The 19,076-nt window shown below is 41.5% G+C and overlaps 2 protein-coding genes across 4 annotated transcripts in view; one reads left to right on the top strand and one right to left on the bottom strand.

Moving 5' to 3' along the window:
• Positions 1-6,979, top strand: part of tp53i13 (tumor protein p53 inducible protein 13) — a 9,282-nt gene extending 2,303 nt beyond the window's left edge. Inside the window, exons 3-9 of the mRNA XM_014011270.1 lie at positions 533-568; positions 1,829-1,887; positions 2,060-2,138; positions 4,516-4,644; positions 4,865-5,056; positions 5,180-6,134; positions 6,253-6,979. Of these exons, the coding sequence (XP_013866724.1) occupies positions 533-568; positions 1,829-1,887; positions 2,060-2,138; positions 4,516-4,644; positions 4,865-5,056; positions 5,180-6,134; positions 6,253-6,359 (1,557 nt within the window). The 3' untranslated portion in view covers positions 6,360-6,979. The remainder of the gene's footprint in view (positions 1-532; positions 569-1,828; positions 1,888-2,059; positions 2,139-4,515; positions 4,645-4,864; positions 5,057-5,179; positions 6,135-6,252) is intronic.
• Positions 6,980-8,843: 1,864 nt separating this feature from the next.
• git1 (G protein-coupled receptor kinase interacting ArfGAP 1) overlaps positions 8,844-19,076 on the bottom strand; it is a 45,313-nt gene continuing 35,080 nt past the window's right edge. For all 3 annotated transcript variants that reach the window (XM_014011268.1, XM_014011267.1, XM_014011269.1), the window contains 5 exons: positions 17,776-17,856; positions 13,545-13,621; positions 13,259-13,429; positions 11,999-12,062; positions 8,844-11,883 (listed from right to left, as the gene is read on the bottom strand). In XM_014011268.1, coding sequence (XP_013866722.1) covers positions 11,668-11,883; positions 11,999-12,062; positions 13,259-13,429; positions 13,545-13,621; positions 17,776-17,856 — 609 coding nt within the window. In that variant the 3' untranslated portion in view covers positions 8,844-11,667. The remainder of the gene's footprint in view (positions 11,884-11,998; positions 12,063-13,258; positions 13,430-13,544; positions 13,622-17,775; positions 17,857-19,076) is intronic.

Here is a 19,076-nt window from a genome sequence, read left to right as displayed (position 1 = left end):
ACGGAGCGTGTCTGAACCAATCACTTTTGTTGGCATTGATCAGCTGACTGATTTAAATACATCTTAAGATTCATGAGGTACTTTACATTGACTGTTTATGGTTGAATGTGGGCGTGTAGAGGGTAGAACCTGAGGCGGGACCTCGTGCGCAAACTCTGATGTGCGGCTGTGATTTATAAAGGAAAGATGCGCAGAAACATGCGTACGCACGGTTTTATAAATCTGAATTTTTTTTTGGCGTACGCCATTTCCGCCTTTTGGCCGTACGTTCACTTTTAGTATGGTTTCCACGCAATCCGTTATAAATGAGACCCCTGTTGTTGGTGAGTGTTTGCACCAGGAAGCTTTAAAACAATCATAGGAAAACAATAGTTATAAACTTTTTGCATCTGGCACAACTCTAGTTCAGCCTCATCTTGGCTCATGTAGGATCATTTTTCAGCCTCAGCATCATGAATCTSTCCTGTCTGATGCTGTCAGTCAGGCAGCCCTGTGACTGACTCATTGAGTTTATTCTTGCTTTTGTCCACAGAGGCTTCCAAATATCGACACAGTGTATGACCCAGAGGTGAGAAAACACTTTGAAGAGCATTTTCTTTTTGCTGTGTTTATTGAATTTTACTCAGCCTTTAGCCCTCAGGAAGCTGTACTCTGCCATATCTTTAAATCCAATCAAAGTTAGATAACACTCACCACACATCTGAATTCAAAAGTAATGATTTGAGTAAAGCAAAGGCGTAATGACAGCTTACTTACAGCCAAGGTTATAATAGATTTGGATTTTTCATTATAGTTTAGTTTTATTTCGTTGTGACATTTTTTTCTTTTTAATTCAGTTAGTTTTAATTAGTTTTTACAGTGGATTTGCTAGTTTTTATTAGTTATTATTGCATTTTTTAATTCTCCGTTTTAGTTTAGTTTATATTATTTCTAGTATTAGTTTTTTAATAGTTTGAATAAACATATTTGCCATGCCAATGCATCAAGCTTGTGGTGTTCCTGGGAGTTAAATAACCAGCAGCTTTTTGGTCCCTAGTTAAAGCGTCCATTACTGTATAGCAACACCTTCCTAAAATAATTGCATAACTCAATTTTGCCAACTAAGGACTTGGGCGATTATTTTAGGACAGTGATAGTAGTTGTCTCCAAACCGGTGCTACCTGTTGCTTCTTTTTCACGGGAGCTACTGAGAGAAGCTAGCGTGTCATGATAGTCATAGTTAAACATCTTGTGTGAGATCGATTCATGCAGTTTTCCCCTTGAAGCATTCCACCTGTTTTATCACCTGTTTCCACTACAAGACATTTTCTTTGATTTTTCTCGCAGTCATATTCCAAGAAATCCCAAAATGGACGTTGCTGCTTTCTCCCAACTTTTGCTGTCGTCATTTGGCAGACGAGGGCAGCTAATGTGAAACTATTCAATCAGGAAAAAAATTAAAAAGGTCCACATGGCTCAAAATAAACTTACAAACACTAAAACAAAGGATATTCTATCTATAATTTCAGTTTGTTTTAGCTAGTTTTGTAAAAAGAGTATACAGATTTAGTTAGTTATTGTTTTTTCATTTTAATATGTTTTTTTATTTCACTTAACTAAAATGTTTTTTTTTTTCAATTTCAGTTTTCATTATTTAGTTAGTTTTAGTTAACTATTATAACCCTGCTTGCAGCAGCTTCAGGTGGGCTGATTAAAGGCTTGTGCTTATTGAGTGTAAAATAATAAAACAACAGCAAACACTGAATTTATTTGGTCATTGAGTCAGTGTACAGCTTGTGCATTTAAAACTCCACTTCAACTTTTTTCTTTGATTTCTTTTTGACGTTAGCCGGCTAAGAAGGTATGCATGGACAAACCCATCTCCTACAGCCACACCATACCCAACAGGTATGTGTTAAGATGTATTTGCAACAAATGTTTGCAGAAATGAAGTCTTTTTTTCTATACAAACAGCTAAAACATACTCTATTATCTTTGTGACTGTTGCTTCTGTAGTAGATGTATATTTTATTAGGGATCTAAACTTGTGGGTGTGTGTTTCTGCTTATGTGTTTTGCAGTGGAGCGTTCAGACCAGTAATGGCAGAGAGTGGAGAGTACGTGTATTGTCCTCCTCAACGGTGGCTTGGTAACTTGCACGTAAGTTGCAAAATCCTAGCAGTGGTTCTGTCTCTGGCTTGTCTCGGGACCGTGATGAGGGCAGTTACACTTACTGGTTCAGTGACAGTCAGGGACAGTAACCACAGCAGCATGAGCTCAGTATAGCCTCTTTCTCCACGTGCCTGCCTTTAAGCAGTTTTCATTGATTCAGCATCGGCCAAATGTGTCTCCATTTCTGGTTCCAACTGTGTTTCTGGACCACTTTATTGGCAGATCCAGATGGGTGATACTRGGTATTGTGTGCAAGTGATTGACGATGTCAGCAGACTGCTGCCTGTTGATTAGCTTGTGGATTGCTTGACAATGGCAAGGTGGTACTTGCGAACTTATCCTTCAAACTTTGAGTATGTAGCAGAGATGGTGAATTCCAAAGCACTGATAATCCCTGGTCTAACTTCAAGATGTAAACTTTTTTTATCAATCCTGCTAGACTCCACAGAGCTGTTCGAAACACGCATATATATCAGGAGGTTTCTTTAAATACAAGGCATACAGATTCACACGCACTTATAGAGTGCTGTGATAAATTTAAAAAGATGGAAGTCGGACCAACGCACTATAAAGACCACAATGGGCGAAGCAGGTACAACCAAAGACACTTGAGGAGGTTTGTAGAAATTGGCGCCATCTACGATCATCGTCCATCCAGTCAAGGCTGGGATGGAGGCTTGGACTGATGCCCCAACACTCAGTCATGTATTTACAGTGTTGCTGTAGAAAGGTTGGCTTGTCTTCCAGTTGTGTGTTGTAATGTATTGTGAGGATAAATCCCTGCACCAAAAATGTACTGAGCATTAAAGACCAAATAATGAATACAGTTTAGAAAAGTCAGTAATGGATTTTTAGATCAGCATTGTTTGTTACAATTAAAACTCTACAATGTTTTTGCACATGTTGACATGACAAGATAATAGCGTTGACAGGTAACTGTCCATGCCCTGTTCATTAGATATGTTATGCATTGACAGTAACTCAGGTAAGAAATGAGAAGTGTAAAAGTTGTAAACAGAAGAAAAAAAATCCAATTAGTTGCAAATATGTCCACATACATCTCCATATTATTGTAACACAACTAAATCAAAGACGATCAGTGTGTTTTTCTGCACAGTTAAACATCTTAGTAATACTTTTCTCCTACTGTATTTATCCAAGAAGTCTTTGGGCTTTCTTCAAAAGGTAATCAGGAACACAACATTTGTGAGCAAACTACACTAAAAGCTACACTGCCAGTGGCAGTTCTGGGGGGGGGGGTGCACAGGGGCATTGGCCCCAGCTGAAATCTGATTGGCCCCCTGAAGTGCCCCTGTCCTGTCACTCATCTGTCCTTTACCTGGGAGCAATGATGGCCGATGAAGTTCCATGTCCAAACACTAGAGGTGCTAATGAGTCAAATGGGAAAGTCCAGCATGAATCAAGCTGACAGAAGTCTCCTCTTCTTAAGAATATCAGAATTATACTGCAGAAAGTCTTTCAAACTGACAAATGATGACTGGATTTTCTCAAATGCTCTGTTTGAAAGTGTTTTATCTAGTAAAAATGTATATAAAACTGGTAAGGAGAATTTATTATGCAAGCTTTTTTTTAAATTACCCGTATTTTTCGGACTATAAGCCGCACCCCCAACATAAAAAAACAGTACACCCAAAATTGTCGTCAAAAAAGTGAATTAAACATCAAAACATAAAAAGCAAACCTTTAGGAATTAAAGTTCGGAGGAATACGGTTCATTTAACTGACCTTATTTTGGTAGTTTTCTTTAACAGTTTCTGGTCCAACAAAACGTCTCATTCATCGTCCTTCGGCGCACTGAAACCATCGAAGTCTTCCTCAGTGTCGGAGTTAAACAAGCTGAGAAAAGCTGCGTCACACAGCGGTATCTGTTGGGTTAGAGAACTGGGGATTTGTGTGAAAGAAGGTTGAACAAATACTTGTCCCCTCTATAGATATAGTGGCCCCTTGATGGCCCCTTACTCAGAAAAATCTTAGATCTGCCACTGTATATTGCTTACAGAGAAGTTAAAAAAAGAGCCTTCTGCAGGCACAGAGCAGAGTTTAAGCAACTTGTTTCATAAGCTGATGCTRCACAGCAGTGGTTTTTGTCCCAGTTTTAGTAAAACCGTGTTGTCTCTTGTGGTGAGCCCCCCCCCTCCCCACCCAGCAGTTGTAGGTACACTCTAAAAATGAAATGTTGGATTTACTTAACCATGTTATGTCAACTGGTTCCACTTAACTGAGTTGAGTAAATTCAAAGCAATACACCAGTTTTTTAACCAAAGAACATGAGTATGTTGCTTTGAATTTTGCACGTACAGTGTATCATGGGACAATGATGATCACGTGTGTGTTTATTTTCCAGGACGGAGCTACTGTTTTGCTCTACCATCCCTGTGCACCACTCCACGAGCGTCGCCTCCTGACTCAGTTGGCTCGCTCCTGTCTCGCAGATTACATCATCAGCCCACACCCACATCTCAGCACACACATGGTAGGAAACAGTGTTTGACTTGCAACCATATTAAATATGAGTTTGTAGGTTTGGATTTTCACCTTTTGATTTATATTAAACATGATTCCTTCCTGCCATATATCGTTTGTTTTTGGACAGCTGATAATAATCCTAATCAATGGATGGCTAAAGCCAGGGGTGGGAATAAGTCTAAATCCTCCAAACAAAAGTCATTGGTTTGTGTTCACTCTGTGCTCAGCCAGTAGCCTTGGTGTCCTGGGGTCGCACTTTGGAAATGACCACTGTGGGCTCCTCAGACGTCTGTGATTGGCTGCAGGTCACACAAAACAAAAAGCCTAAGTTTGACGGTGTGACCCAGACCAGGAAGTACAACCTCCTGTTGACCAGGTCGGCCGAGCTGCACCTGCTGGAAGGATCGACAGAAACGAAGGTCCGAAGATATGCTTTTGTTCATTTATTTAACATTTGTTAGCAAACGTCTCAGTAAAACCAGTAAGAAACGGTGAATTTAGAAGTCTGCATGATGCAACTATCTGTTATTGTAAATCCCCAGGWGTCCTTGAGGCGATGCTGTGAGCACACCATCTCTTCACTACTGAGAGGAACCAGAGATGGAGCGCCCAGCACGAAGGAGGAACACTTAAAACTGCGTAAACAGAGGAAAAAAAGCAGGAGAATTCGAGCCGCTATCGGGGGAAAAGAGAACAACAGTGAAAAGCAGAATGAAACAACAAACGACACCAGTTTGTGGACTGGTCAAACCAACAGAACGACCCCCCAACGGACCGAGTCTGTACAGAATCACAGCAGTACACATGGATTATTAGCAGCAGATTCACTGCCAGGAAGAAGGACTCTCTCGGATCCTTCAGCTCTTCAGTCGCAGATTCAGGGTTTACTTCAAACTAATTCATCAGGGTTAAAGGAGCCTGAGGACGGCAGGCCAACGGTACAAACAGCAGCGCTGCAGCCTGATAGTCAAAAATCTGAGTCTCCAGGGATAGATGTGTTGTCAGGGGGTGTAAACAATGAGAGCCAAGCAGTGAGGCCTGAAGTCCTAGCTGCCATTTCTAAAGATGAAGGTACAAACCCGGTCAAASAGGACCATAAGGTCTCTGCTCAAAGAGGCAAGAAGAATAAAATAGATAAGAATATGACAGTGGATCAAACGATAAAAAATAAAACGGTTGATGTTGCAGAAAGAGTGGCAGATAAGAAGCCAGAGTCTCTGCCGCTGCCAGAAGCCCACCAAGACCCCAGCAGTAAAGACTGCGGGGCGTGCAAAGCAGGCGAGCCATGTGAGTGCACAGAGAACCATGTCGCCRCAGAGAGGGTCGGCCTCCAAAAGACCCCCAGGACCGATGAAGCCGTGTGGGCAGCGGCGTCGCTGGGCTTTCTGCTCGTCCTCCTCACGCTCTCCATTCTTCACACCCGCCTCTACCGCCACTGGAGGACCACCCCCAGCCTGTACTGGCACGACCCCCAGCAGGACTACGACAGCGTCGCAGGTAGGTGGGCCGCGAAAAAAAAAAAAAAAAAAAGCTGATGCATCTAATTTTCAGAAAGAGGTCACAATTAGTTGTTTAGATTTGCCAGAAATGTGGATTTTCTGCTTCATGCTTCTAGATGTGATACGGAAGCGGCTGAGAATCGCAAAGAGAAGACGAAAAAGAGGCCGGAGGAAGGAGTACGTTCTTCTGCCGAGTTCCTCCAGCTCAGACGAGTGTCCGTAGACTGCTGAAGCTGTTCGCCTGACTGGATCCAGATGGGACTTTTATTCTACACTGATGTATGATGGCGTTACAGAAACACTGACAATTCAAGAAGCAGAAAATAATCTGAAAACCTGGTCAGTCTATTTGGCTCTATTTGCCCAATTTTAACCACAGCAGTGAGGTCAGGGACAGTTTCAAGATTAAATACTTTTTGTAACTTTGTAAACCACATCCAAGATCTGCTGCTGAGTCATCGAGTCGAACTTCTTGTGGCGTTTGGACCTGGACTCACTGCATCAGGACTTAAATTATTTGTCAATCTGGTTTTTCAACAACTTCACCTTTTTTCTATCTATATTTTTAGAACGTCTCAATTTGCTGACCCTTTTGTTCTACACTAGTGATACTACATACAACAGGTTAGAAGTTTAAATCCTAAATATCTGATACGTAAATGTTGGGCAGCGTTGGAGCTGAAAGCACTTTTTGAGTGCCCAGTTGAACTGGTGAGGCAGTTTGGACATAGATGGCACCTTTGAATGAAATTAACTTACTAATTTGCACAACTAACAAGTGTTGATGTTTAAGTGTCTTGCTGCTTTCATCATGAGTGAAACAAGTGGATTGTTGAAGTGTCAGACGTGCAAATCATCTCATAAGAACAAACTGTGGAAGACCTGAATTCCCTGAACAAAGATTAGAAAGACTGTTGAACCTGAGACATGCATATCCTTCAAATACAAAAAGTCAAAGAAAACATCTTTTATACTTAAGAAAATTGGCATAATACACATGATTTTACCCATTTTATCCCATAACTGGCTTATTTTCTTTTGAATTTGGCTCAAAGTGAAACAGGAAGTGACATCAATGGGTGAATCTTTAATAAACTAAACTGTCTGGTTTTATTAAAACATTATTTAAGCTTTAACTCTTCATCTGTCTTTGATAGTGACTCAAACTGATGTAAAGAAACATTGGATTCTTCTCCACACCCTGTGTTAGCTGTAACAATGCTGCTTACATGCAGACATTCCCCTTTGACATCACTTCCTGTTTCATCACATGCAAATATCTCAAATAATCATCTCAGCAGCGTGAAATTTGTTTAGCAGTATTYTATCAACATCTTTCCAAAAATGCATTCATGTTTATTACAAAAAAAATTCATGTCACGGGTATTTTAAAACACTTCAGCTTTATCTGAGGAATAAGAAACATAAAGGGTTTTATTATTTTACCAAAATCTTTTGAACAGCGTCCTGACAGATGATCCATCACTTTGTTTTGCTTGTGAAAGAAGTTGTTTTATGAACAGCATAAAGGAGGCTGTATTTTAGGGTAGTTTCCAAAAAACAGATGTAAAAAAAAAAAAAAACCTCCAAGTTTMAAATGTTTGTTTTAATATGTAGGTTTTCTAGTATCATGTTTTTACTTGTAAAGCTTTAGAATGTAAAATGTTAAGTTGCTGTTGTAAGCAACATATGGATTGGTTTGTTTTTTTTTTCAATACTAGCAGCTGATTAGAAATGATTGTGGTAGAAATTGAACCATTATTCTGTTTTTGACTTTGTATTTCTCTGGGTACTCTGTTTTAGATTATTAGACATCGATGATGCAGGTTTGTGTAAAATATAATGAGTACATAGAACTTCAGGTACCCAATACCTGGCTACAACGGAGACTGAAGAAAAAATAGTTTTTTTTTAGGGCAAACAAAATAAAAAGGTATGAAAAATCATAGAARCGTCATCTCATAGCTTAATGTTATAATGACAATTTTGGAGTGCAATGTAATAAAGACAATTAGGATAAATAAAGGCACAGTGTGTAGGATTTGTTTTCATCTAGTGGTTGAGTGGTTGAATCATCCTCCCTGGTCCTCCCCCCATCCCCACCCCCCGCTTCCAAACACAAAGGAGTTTCTACGGTGTCTCTCAGGTGTCAAAAACCTTTGATAATTCCAACCGCGATGTCTACCAGCAGCTTCAGGGCTAGTGATGTTTCAAGTGGTAAGATTATGAGCTTTAATAAGTAAAATTATCCCAGCTACAATGACAGACAACAAATATTACATTTATAGTATTACAACTAAAACCGTTTTTGATGCTGCCACCGCAGTTTGTCCTTCATGAGCCTTCGTAGACAAGATGGCGGCTGCCTGCAGTGGGGACCCGCGACCATGGAGATATAAACAGCTTTTTATAAGGTAAAAATAATAAAACAAGGTCTTTGTCTGCAATGATTAGACATGTTTTTTATTATTGTCAATAGGGATTATCTCAATTTCGGCTAAAAGAATTGACAAAATCCTACACACTGTGCCTTTAAGGTCTTCATTTTTGTCTTGTTCCTGTTTTTTACTCAACTGCTTTAAACTCAGATGATAAATAAATTCAATAATGTGCGTGTCACACCCAGTCGTGTTGAGGGTGCGATTTTAAAAGCAAAATGTTCAAAAGCCCAAACCTGACTGCCATTAAAAAGTCTCCACACATTAAAGACAATTAAATTGTTTAATTTTATTACAAATGTACAGCTTATGAGTGTCCATTACAATTGACCTTTTTTGTAGTAAGTCATTGTTTTCTCTACTTTATACAGTTAACATTTTCTGTTAAAAGACAAATCTCCCATCACCCATCTCTGAAAAGCACAGAGCTGTGAGGAAACGTGGGGCCACAATCCTCTGCTGTGGGGGGGGCAAAGAAAAAAAGAAAGTGTTGATTTTTGGCTGCAGTGTGTATTTGTGCAGGGATTGGTCCAAACTGATTCTGGTTCCGAGGGTGTGTCCGGTTTTAACGTAACATCCTGAAGTTTGTACACGGTTGTGTCGGAAAGCATTTAACATTCACGCTAGAGGCACCCTACGTAGTGTTCACCAACCCATTTGAGATGACTTGTAGTGCTGAGCTGAAAAAAAAGAAAAAAAAGAAAAGTGCGCTTCGGACCTTACAGCCCGTCCCCAAACCCAAACCTAATGTACTTGAACTAAGACTTCAGGGAGTGTGCGGTGCGTCGCAGAGATCCTACTCCCAACCAGCTGGTGTTTGGAAATAGTGCAACTAAGACCGCGCCGTTAGCTGCCGAGCTCCACCTGTGGTTCACTGTGGGATTGTTCATGTGCACCGTCCCGAGTCCAGAGGAGGGTAGTACCACGTCACAACCAAACCTAAAAACATCACAAAGTATATCAGGTGGGTAGGTTTGGTGGGCAGACGTCACAGCCTACAAGCTGTTTCAGGCCAACAAATCGAAAATGTAGCTTAATAGAAAATATAGCATGAAAATAGATATTTATATTAATGGCTCTARTCTAAAACATGGGCTTTTATGATTGAAGAAGCATGTCTTTTTTTATTTCTAACTGCTCCTAATTAGTGTCCAAGTCCTTTAAATTCATAATAAATCAGCGTAACAGCAGATGATGATGTGCAAAGGCATTCAAGATCAAACAATCTGATGAGTTTGATGCAAAAAAATCCACTTTCAGGAGCTTAAAGGTAGCGTGGGAGGAAAAAAAAAAGGTGAATAAAAGCAAAAATGTGACTGAGATGGGCCGGTGCTGTTGATAGTGTTAATAAAACAGGCAGCAGTTCTCCACCAATAAAAGTAGCTGCACCACGGTTTTGATCGTATCCTCAAAAGTTTCAAGGTTTGACATGCAGAGGCTCATCTGAACAGGCCGACGAATAAAATGAACGAAAACACTGAGGAACCAGCTCAGGAGAAAACACTGAAGCAGAGCAGGAGTCACCTGGAGGCTGCGGGGAAGGAGGACTGCAGCCGTCCTTACAGACAGGACCTTCTTTGTTCAGCACAAGACGCTCAGTAGATTAAGTGCACTGTTTTGTTTTTGTAACTATATATTAAAAAAAAGTTTGTTTCCAATGCTGTTTCCTGTCGGCAGAATTCATGGACACGGAACACGATCCGGGGGCTCAGCGTGTCTGATTGTGCTCGCCAGACAGTTCTAGAAATAAAAATAAAAAAACACGGCAAACTAAATAAATACATGCCTGTTTTCTCCCAGAAGAAATGACAAAGTGTTCCAGCTTTCCAAAGGTCGACTTAAGGCGTTTCACTGTTTAACGCGGAAATTTTTTTAAAAATACTGCTGTCCTGTCAGGTTCAACGCTTCCTGTCCTGCTCGGCCCAGTTAAGAGGCTGATTCTGAGATGATTCCACTGTCTCTGCTAAATGAGGCAAAAATATAGTTAAAAAAAAGAAAAGAACGTAAACATAAAAAAGAGACGAAACATACGCAAAAATGGCATTTTGATCCGCAGGTCAGCCTCCGATCTTACAGAAAATAAAAATGTCTCCCAACACGATCTGCTTTGGCAACTTGGCTACAAAAAAAAACATGAAAAGAAACGAAACGCTCTGTTTCCACTCTGAAAACAGGAGCGTTTGAAGAAATGGCGAGGACCGTTTCACAGGTTTCTGTTTGTGCGCGTACGTCCCCCGCAGGAGGTCGACGTGCATTTTCTCCCTGTTCCGTTACATGATTCATATCAGACAATAAAATAAACATGAATGACAGTCAGTAAAATTATCCTTACAACAAAATAAATCAATAGGAGGATAAACAATAACAATAAATCACAATTATTCCAGTGTAAGTGTTTTTATAAGTCAGTAAATAAAAAAAAGATTTTTGTCCTTAGAGGTGCAAATCTAACTGATCTGCATTAAAAATAAAGGAGAGGAGAAAGAACTGAAAACATGCCAGATCATGCTGTGTACCACCAACAGGAGGGGGTTAGAGCTGAAACCCCCTCCTGGAGAAATCACCCAGGCTGGAGGGTCTGAGAGGCCTTGGTGGGGTGTGAACTGATTTCAGGGGGCGGGGGGGTGAAACAGCATTTCAGGTTGGAGAGAGAGAAGATGCGACGGCAACCAGGAGGAAGGAGGAAGAGGAGCATCCCGACTCCTCTTGGGACGGAAGATGGGGAGGACAAGGCATCCACCTCCCTCCCTGCCCGGCAGCTTAAACACGTGAGGCGGACGGACGACGTGGATCCAAAGTAAAATAAATTAAAAAAGAGTCACCATCCGGTTCACTGTACATCTCCACCGTCGGGGTCGCTCGTCACAGTTTGAGATAAAATCTACACCAGACCTCAAACTTCAGCTCCACATACGAGCCTTCTTCTCATCCCCTCCATACTTTCACACTCGTGATTCTCTGGAGTCTTCCAAACTGCATATCTGTAACGATTCCAGCTGCTCCGCCTGCCTCTGTCGTTCCAAGCCCCGCCCCCTCCCTGAAAGGCCCCTCCCATCCGTGGATCCTCTCCCGTCTCTCCCCGCCGCGTTTCGGTCACTGTTTCTTCTCGCGGGTCGTGATGGTGACCAGTTGCTTGGCGGCCTTGGCGATGTCGTAGGCGCACTGGATGACCTGCTGCGTGAGCAGCTGGTAGTCCACGGCGGGGGCCCCGGGCTCCGAGGGCACTGCCTTGCGGCACTCCACCTGCAGCCTCGAGGCGCTGGAGGCCAGCAGGCGCAGGGAGCAGTGGACYGCATCCAGAGCCGGCCTCTGCGGAGAAGACGGAGGAGAATGTGACGGTGGGGACTTGAACACTGAACACACAGAGAGAGAGAGCGGCGAAACCAGAGGCAAACAAACGCCGAACCTGAGCAGAGAAACTTACTTTGGGGAAGAGAGATGCCATCTCAGTGACCGCAGAGTGGATCTTCTCAGAGCATGGAACGAAGCTGAGGAAAGAGACGAAGTTATGTTCAAACCATGACTTTAATGACAAGAATCAAGTGGCTAACTGGTAGAAATATAACTACTGTATTTATTCGTGTATAATACGATCTAATGTATAATACGACCCCCCCTTTTTTGAGTTTAAAAAGCATAAAAAATTTAATCCTCAAACTACCTCCAATTTCATACAGACTTCAAGATTTTTCGACCTTTGCAGTTTTTATACATATCAGTAAAATGATCATTGGACTGTTCATTTTATTTTAACAACATATGTACTAAAAGGTATTTTGACAACAAATATGTATCAGCTGAAGCAGCATCATATGAATTCTGACATTTTACACATAGTCCACCAGGAGGCGCCAACACAAAGGTCAGAGACTTCACATGAGATTTGGGCCATCTTGTGGGGGAAAAGCAGATTACTTCCTACTCGCAAGCGCCCCCTCTGGTGGGRAAACTTTTTTCAGGAAACAAACTTTTTCAGAGCACTGGTAGACGGGAGCCATTACAGACGAACGTGTTTGTTGTTGTACCAGGAGCGGCTCGGTCACACGCTAATGTCTTTAGTTCGTTATCATTACTAAGCTGCAGGACTACTCCCCCCCCCCACTTTTACACATCATGTCACCTGCCTGGATCTGTTACTATCTCGCTMTGAAGAATGAAGGAGTGTCAGAGGTAAGCTCACTTCAACTGCTTTTTACGATGCGGTCTCATTTCCGGACTGAGGCATTTTGTGAATGAAGCCGATATTTTAGTTAAAATACATAAGTAAAAATATTTATCCGAGTATAATACTACCCCCCAACCTTATGGATGATATTATGGATTTAATTTTACGTATTATACTTGAATAAATATGGTAAATGAAGGCCTAGCATCAATCAAAGGATGCTTTTCACCACCATTGATACCAGAGTTTCAGACCTTGTACACATGATCGATCTCTTGGAAACGTAATCATACGGTATTTGATTACACCATATATTAAACGTAAACAAGTAAAAGCAAAACCAGAATGTTGGAGAGAATGTGGTCACATTAATCCCATTGTATTGTAATTTGATTAGCTGTGGTACAAACTCAAATCAGGTTGACTCCAAAAGTTAATCCACTGCAGATGTTCGTCAACGAAGTGATTCATGACAGATTCTGCTTTAAACAGGACTAAGCGATCGGTGTGGAACTCTACCTGTCGTGTTTGAACTCCTGAGCAGCCCGGAGCAGCTCCTGGATGTTCTTCGTCACCTGCTCCGTCTTTAGGATGACGTCCTCCGTGCAGGGCAGGGTGGGGTCTGGCTCTCCTGCCTCCCCTCCTTCCTCTGACTCACCCCGACCTTCCTCCTCACTGCTGCGTCCCATACTTAAAAAAATAACAAAAAAAACTTTGATTTAACGCCTAACCAGGTGGAAAATTTCTGACAGATTTTGTTTGACTAACAAAATGTTACAGAGCGGACACATTAAATCATCCCTACCTTTGTGAAGGATCATAAGACTGTGTGTTATCGTAGTCACTGTCTGTGCCGCTGCCATGCTTCTCTGGTTTAGAAACCTGGAGACGAAACAAAATAACTCAACAACTAAGACCCTGCTGCTCACTGCAGAGATGAACGCACATTAACCTGGCTTCAAGTGTGATACTTTGTACATTTATAAATAAAACAAACTTCATCTTCAAAATTAAAAGGCAGTTGGAGCAAACCCTGTTTCAGTGTCTGTTTTGCTTCAGATCATTTCACAAAAGTGAGTCTTAGACTGAGTGGACCTGACATTTTATGTGGCTCATGCTGTAAAACCTATGATTAAAACAGAAAAGTAAACAGAAAAAAAAAGTAAAATTGTAAAAAGGAGTGTAGTGATTATGTAACTGCAACTTCTCAAAACTAAGTTATGAGGAATATCGAGTCCTTTTCTGTGAGAGTGATAAACACCCTTCTGTGTAAATATGAGAAAAACACACAAGTGATTGTACCCAAGAATTTGAGTTTTCTAAAATAAATGATATTTATTTACAGAATAAAACAAATTACTTGCGTACAACTTATCGTGAACAGTCAATATTTTTGYGAGTTAAAACATTAACAAAAATCACGTACGCGTCCGCACAAATTAATGTCAATATAACAACTCTAAAAAGAACAGCAAAACTTCAGGTTTAAGATGTTGATAAACCAGATGTTTTCAGGCACATGAAACTCAAAAAAAGAAAAAAACACACAAAAGAGAATACTGTTTCAATGTTTCTTTATTTGTTTTACACAAATCTTTGTTTAATCGACTATTATTTTACAGTAAAGGTGATTGTGTTTTTCTGATTTATTTTTCAATTTACTTAAATAGATCATTGTGATTGTGAGTTCACTATGTTCGGTTATGAAATCTATGTATACAAATATTTGTGCTTGAATCATCGACAAATATTTTAAGATTTATTTCAGTTTAAATAGTTCACTTATTTCAGTGAACTTTAGCTCATTTTCATTCAGTGTTAATCCAGCCAAAGTTGGACTTGTTTGTCTGAAACAGGTGCAAAAGTGTTATTCAGCAACTCTAGTCTAAGCTTTTCCGTTCTGCCTGAACTAACACCAGAAGTCGAGGTCACATGCCTAGTTCTTCTCTCTTTAGAAAATAACACTGACAAAGCCTCGGTAGAGACAGACAAGAAAAAAACCTGAGACGAAGAGGGACACCACTTCTCTGTCTCCCTGAGCTGAGCTCGCAATGAAAATAGCCAGCTTTGAAGCTCCATTGTTTTAAGACTTCTGAYGAGAAGTTAACTTTTATTTTGAAAGAAAAACCTGGAACTGACATTGGCTCCTCCGTCAGACAAAGGCAGATCTCCGGACGCCGTAAATCAAAACTTGGAAGTTTTTACTGGCCGTAAGGGACCTGACCTGGCTCTCCTTACCAGCCTGGGTGAATCCTTCCCACATGTTTGACCTGATGGTCGAAATGCCAAAAGGTAAAGCTGAATGTTTTGACAAGTGTATCGGATTTTGGGCTGATGCGTCGGGCAATATTGGCAAAAAAAATGATCACGATTAATTGTGGTACTTAGCTGATAACGATTAATTTGACAATTAATACCCTGGAGTCCCTGGACACTCATGTCCTGGTCATATGACCACTTTAGTGGGAAAGATTTGCTCCTCATAAAAATCTGTTCCAAATTATGTCAAAATTACAGACTTCAGGCTGTACATCAAATTTTTAATTGTGTTGACAGATAAATAAATTATAGAACTTTTTTTAATGTTTGTCATATTTGAAGCGGAGAGGAGCACCAGTCAGTCTGCCTGGTGGCATTAATCGTATTAATCGTCAAGTGCCAAAAAATAATCGATTGTTTTTCTGATGATTAATTGCACATGATACGATTATGCCCAACCCTACGCGTCGGTTAGAGACCCAGAGTGCACGTTCTYGTTTTTCACACATTGCTAAGTTAAATTTTAGAACTAATCTCCTCCTTTCCTTCTTTTCTTAAGCTAAAACCTTGTCATATAAGTTTAATGTGCCTGAAAACTCTCGATTTACCGGTCGATCTACGTTCCTACCCTCATCTATGGTCATGAGCTTTGGGTCATGACTGAAAGAACGAGGTCCCGGATACAAGCGGCCGAAATGAGTTTCCTCCGCAGGGTGTCTGGGCTCTCCCTTAGAGATAGGGTGAGAAGCTCGGTCATCCRGGAGGGACTCAGAGYAGAGCCGCTGCTCCTCCACGTCGAGAGGAGCCAGTTGAGGTGGCTCGGGCATCTGGTAAGGATGCCTCCTGGACGCCTCCCTGGTGAGGTRTTCCGGGCACGTCCCACCGGGAGGAGGCCCCGAGGAAGAAGAATGTCCCAACACAGACGAGCTATGTCTAATGGCCAGAACTCTGCAGTTTTCACTCATTTACAGGCCAGCGGTCACTCTTTCAGAGATGAGGATGTTCTCATTCTTGATAGAGAGGAATGTTGGTTTGAGAGAGGAGTAAAAGAAGCCATTTTTGTGAAGAAAGACCGTCCATCATTAAACAGAGGTGGAGGCCTCCGTTTTCAGTTGTCCCCCTCCTACAGCGCTGCTATTGCCAGTATCACTCCACCCCCTGTTAACAATAGGTGTTAATTAGGTGTCAACGATAGCCATGTGATGTATTAGTCACATGGAGGCAGGGCTTAAAAGCCTGAATTTTGCCTGAAACTCTCAGACTGAAGAAGTCTCTTGGAGGAGAGACGAAACGTTTCATTAAAGAAGAACCCGTCCAGAAGACCTATACAATTTTTTTTCTTTTTGATTTTTTACCTGGATTACTGAGATGCATCAGGACATCTGGTTTATCAACATCTTAAACCTGAAGTTTTGCTGTTCTTTTTAGAGTTGTTATATTGACATTAATTTGTGCGGACGCGTACGTGATTTTTGTTAATGTTTTAACGCACAAAAATATTGACTGTTCACGTTAAGTTGTACATAGAAAACTCAAATTCTTGGGTGCGATCACTTATTGTGTGTTTTTCTCATATTTACACAGAAGGGTGTTTATCCCTCTCACAGAAAAGGACTCGTGATATTCCTCATAACTTAGTTTTGATAAGTTGTAGTTACATAATCACTACAGGAGTTTGTATAAAAATCTAAAAATATAGCATTTGGTCTAACTTTGCTAACATTTCCAAAGTTTTAGCCATTTTTTACTTTATATAAATCAAAATAATATTAAAAAGACTCGGCTTAAAAATCAAAATGAGGGTTTTTGGTAGCAAAAGTGTGATTTAACAAATCATTATGAAAGACGCAACCTGAAACTCTAATGTTCAACAACATTTCATTCAGTGAGAAGTTCAGATGTGCAAAATAAAAGTAGCTCAAAAGTAAAAGAAATGAAACCTCCTTAACTGTAACATTACTTCGTGCTGCATTCACTGTACCTCAGGTGTGGGAAATTTAAGTACATGGAAATAAAGCTTTGCTGAGTTCTTGAGTGGATTTGCTTTGTGTGTTTCTGTGAACTGCATCTAAAATCCTAATGGTATCTTAAAGGTTGCTGGCAGTAACTTCTGGGTTTGACCATCTCCTTGACACTCATGGCAAACAAAAAAAGGAAGTGGAGTCAAACGGTTCACTATGCCTCCTACAAAGGAAACGGCTCTGAAGATGAACTATACCAGGGGTGTCAAACTCCAGTCCTCGAGGGCCGCTATCCTGCATGTTTTAGAGGTTTTCTTGCTCCAACACACCTGATTCAGTGATTGAATTAACTCTTCAAATTGGGCAGAAGCCTGTTAATCACCCAGCGATCAAAATCAGGTGTGTTGGAGSAAGAAAACCTCTAAAACATGCAGGATAGCGGCCCTCGAGGACAGGAGTTTGACACCCCTGAACTATACCAAAGAGCTTTAAGGCTGTAATTCAGTTGACGTTTGAACACAACAGAGAAATTTTATTCAGATGTGAGGAAAATGGGTCCTCTGCACGTGACAGTGAAAATAAAAAGTCTCCAGTCCTGTTAAAATGCCAGGTTTGGGTGATGAATAAAAACGACCTTTACTGTAATATAAAATCAGTTTAATTCAACTGGAGAAATATATAAAAAAAGATGGTTGAATAAGGGTCAGCCTGACTGTAATCATTTCATGCCCTCCCTCTTCTTTCATAGCCCACTTAAAGAAAAAAAACATGTTTCAGTTAGGCTTTTTGATTGATCTGAACGTTAAACCAGCTCACCATATATCTGCCCATTTCTGTAGATCCAGAGACATGATGGCCTCCATATGARGCTGGACCCCCAGTCCCACCCTTTCTTACCTGAGAACACATGAACACACCAGTGGAGGGGAGGAGAAATGGACAGCAGAAAGGGSAGGGTGAAAGACAAATTGGAAAAAATGAAAACAAGTAAGGTAGTAGGTGGGGGACAGAGAAATACTGTATAACGAGGTACACAACATATGCACCTTTTTGGTTTCCTATTAATAATATTCTTGGCACACAATTGAACTAGCTGGTAAATTACAACTACACGCTGCGTTAAAAACAACACGACTAACAGTAAAAAAGCATTGATCTCCACAAACAGAAAGCATCAAACGCAAGAGGCAGCGGGAGAAACCCAGAGGCTGAAGATGAAAAGGCAGATGAAGCAGCTGCACTGCAGTGAGCGAAGTGCAGACGGTGAACAGACAAGAGATAAAACACAAAAAACAGGTAAAAACCTGTGGAAAGAGATGCTGAACTGTGGCTCTTTGCGAGATCGAGGCAGAAGTGTGTGGTTCTGCTGAATGGGTCGCCTGCTMGTCAGCAAAAATCAGAAACCCTCTTAGCAAACGGTTCAATTCGCTGTTGGTGAGGAAAAAAACACGGGGGTTCCCCGGTAAATCGTTCATGCACTTGTTTGTGTGTCAGAGAGGGAGATTTTCAAATGAAGCATCTGCAGAAGAGCTACGGTGGAGATCAGAAAGTGCTGACAGGATGCAGGCTGAAGAACAGAGCATCAGAGGCCAGGCAAAGAAGAGTGGAAACATTCTCTGTTTTCCATCCTTCTCCTTCAGATCTGCCATGTGCACGTTTGTTTCAGGCTGTTTGGACAAATCAGACCTCTGTGCACAGCTTAGATCTTTTAAAGAGAAGGATCGGTTATCGAGATGCAGAGATAAGAAGAAAAAATAGATCAGGACTGGATTATCACCCCAAAGAAAACAGCCAATCAGAGCCCCTGAAAGGCAGGTGGGAAGGTGAAAAGGGCCGCGGAGGGGTTCTAACTTACGCTGGCTGTGTTGAGGGGCTGCAGGCGAGCTGTTAGAGAGTCCAGGGCTGGGGGGCCGTGGGCCGCGGGGCCGGGAGCGGCCCCCGTCTCATACATCGAGATGGCCAGGCGTTCCCGCCGGTGGGGAGCGGCCGAGGACGGCGCCGAGCSCCCSGGGSGCTCGGCGCCGTGCCCGAACCCACCCGAAACCCCTCCGACATGTGCGCTTCGCATCGCTCCCCCCGGCCAGTGGCCTCCTCCCCCTCCTCCGCCGGGCCCCCCT

The sequence above is a fragment of the Austrofundulus limnaeus genome, unplaced genomic scaffold (assembly GCF_001266775.1).
Source record: "Austrofundulus limnaeus strain Quisiro unplaced genomic scaffold, Austrofundulus_limnaeus-1.0 Scaffold79, whole genome shotgun sequence".
In the NCBI taxonomy this organism is placed as follows: Eukaryota; Metazoa; Chordata; class Actinopteri; order Cyprinodontiformes; family Rivulidae; genus Austrofundulus; species Austrofundulus limnaeus.
The sequence above is the reverse complement of the archived record's forward strand: the minus strand, read 5'-3'. Positions and strand labels throughout refer to the sequence as shown.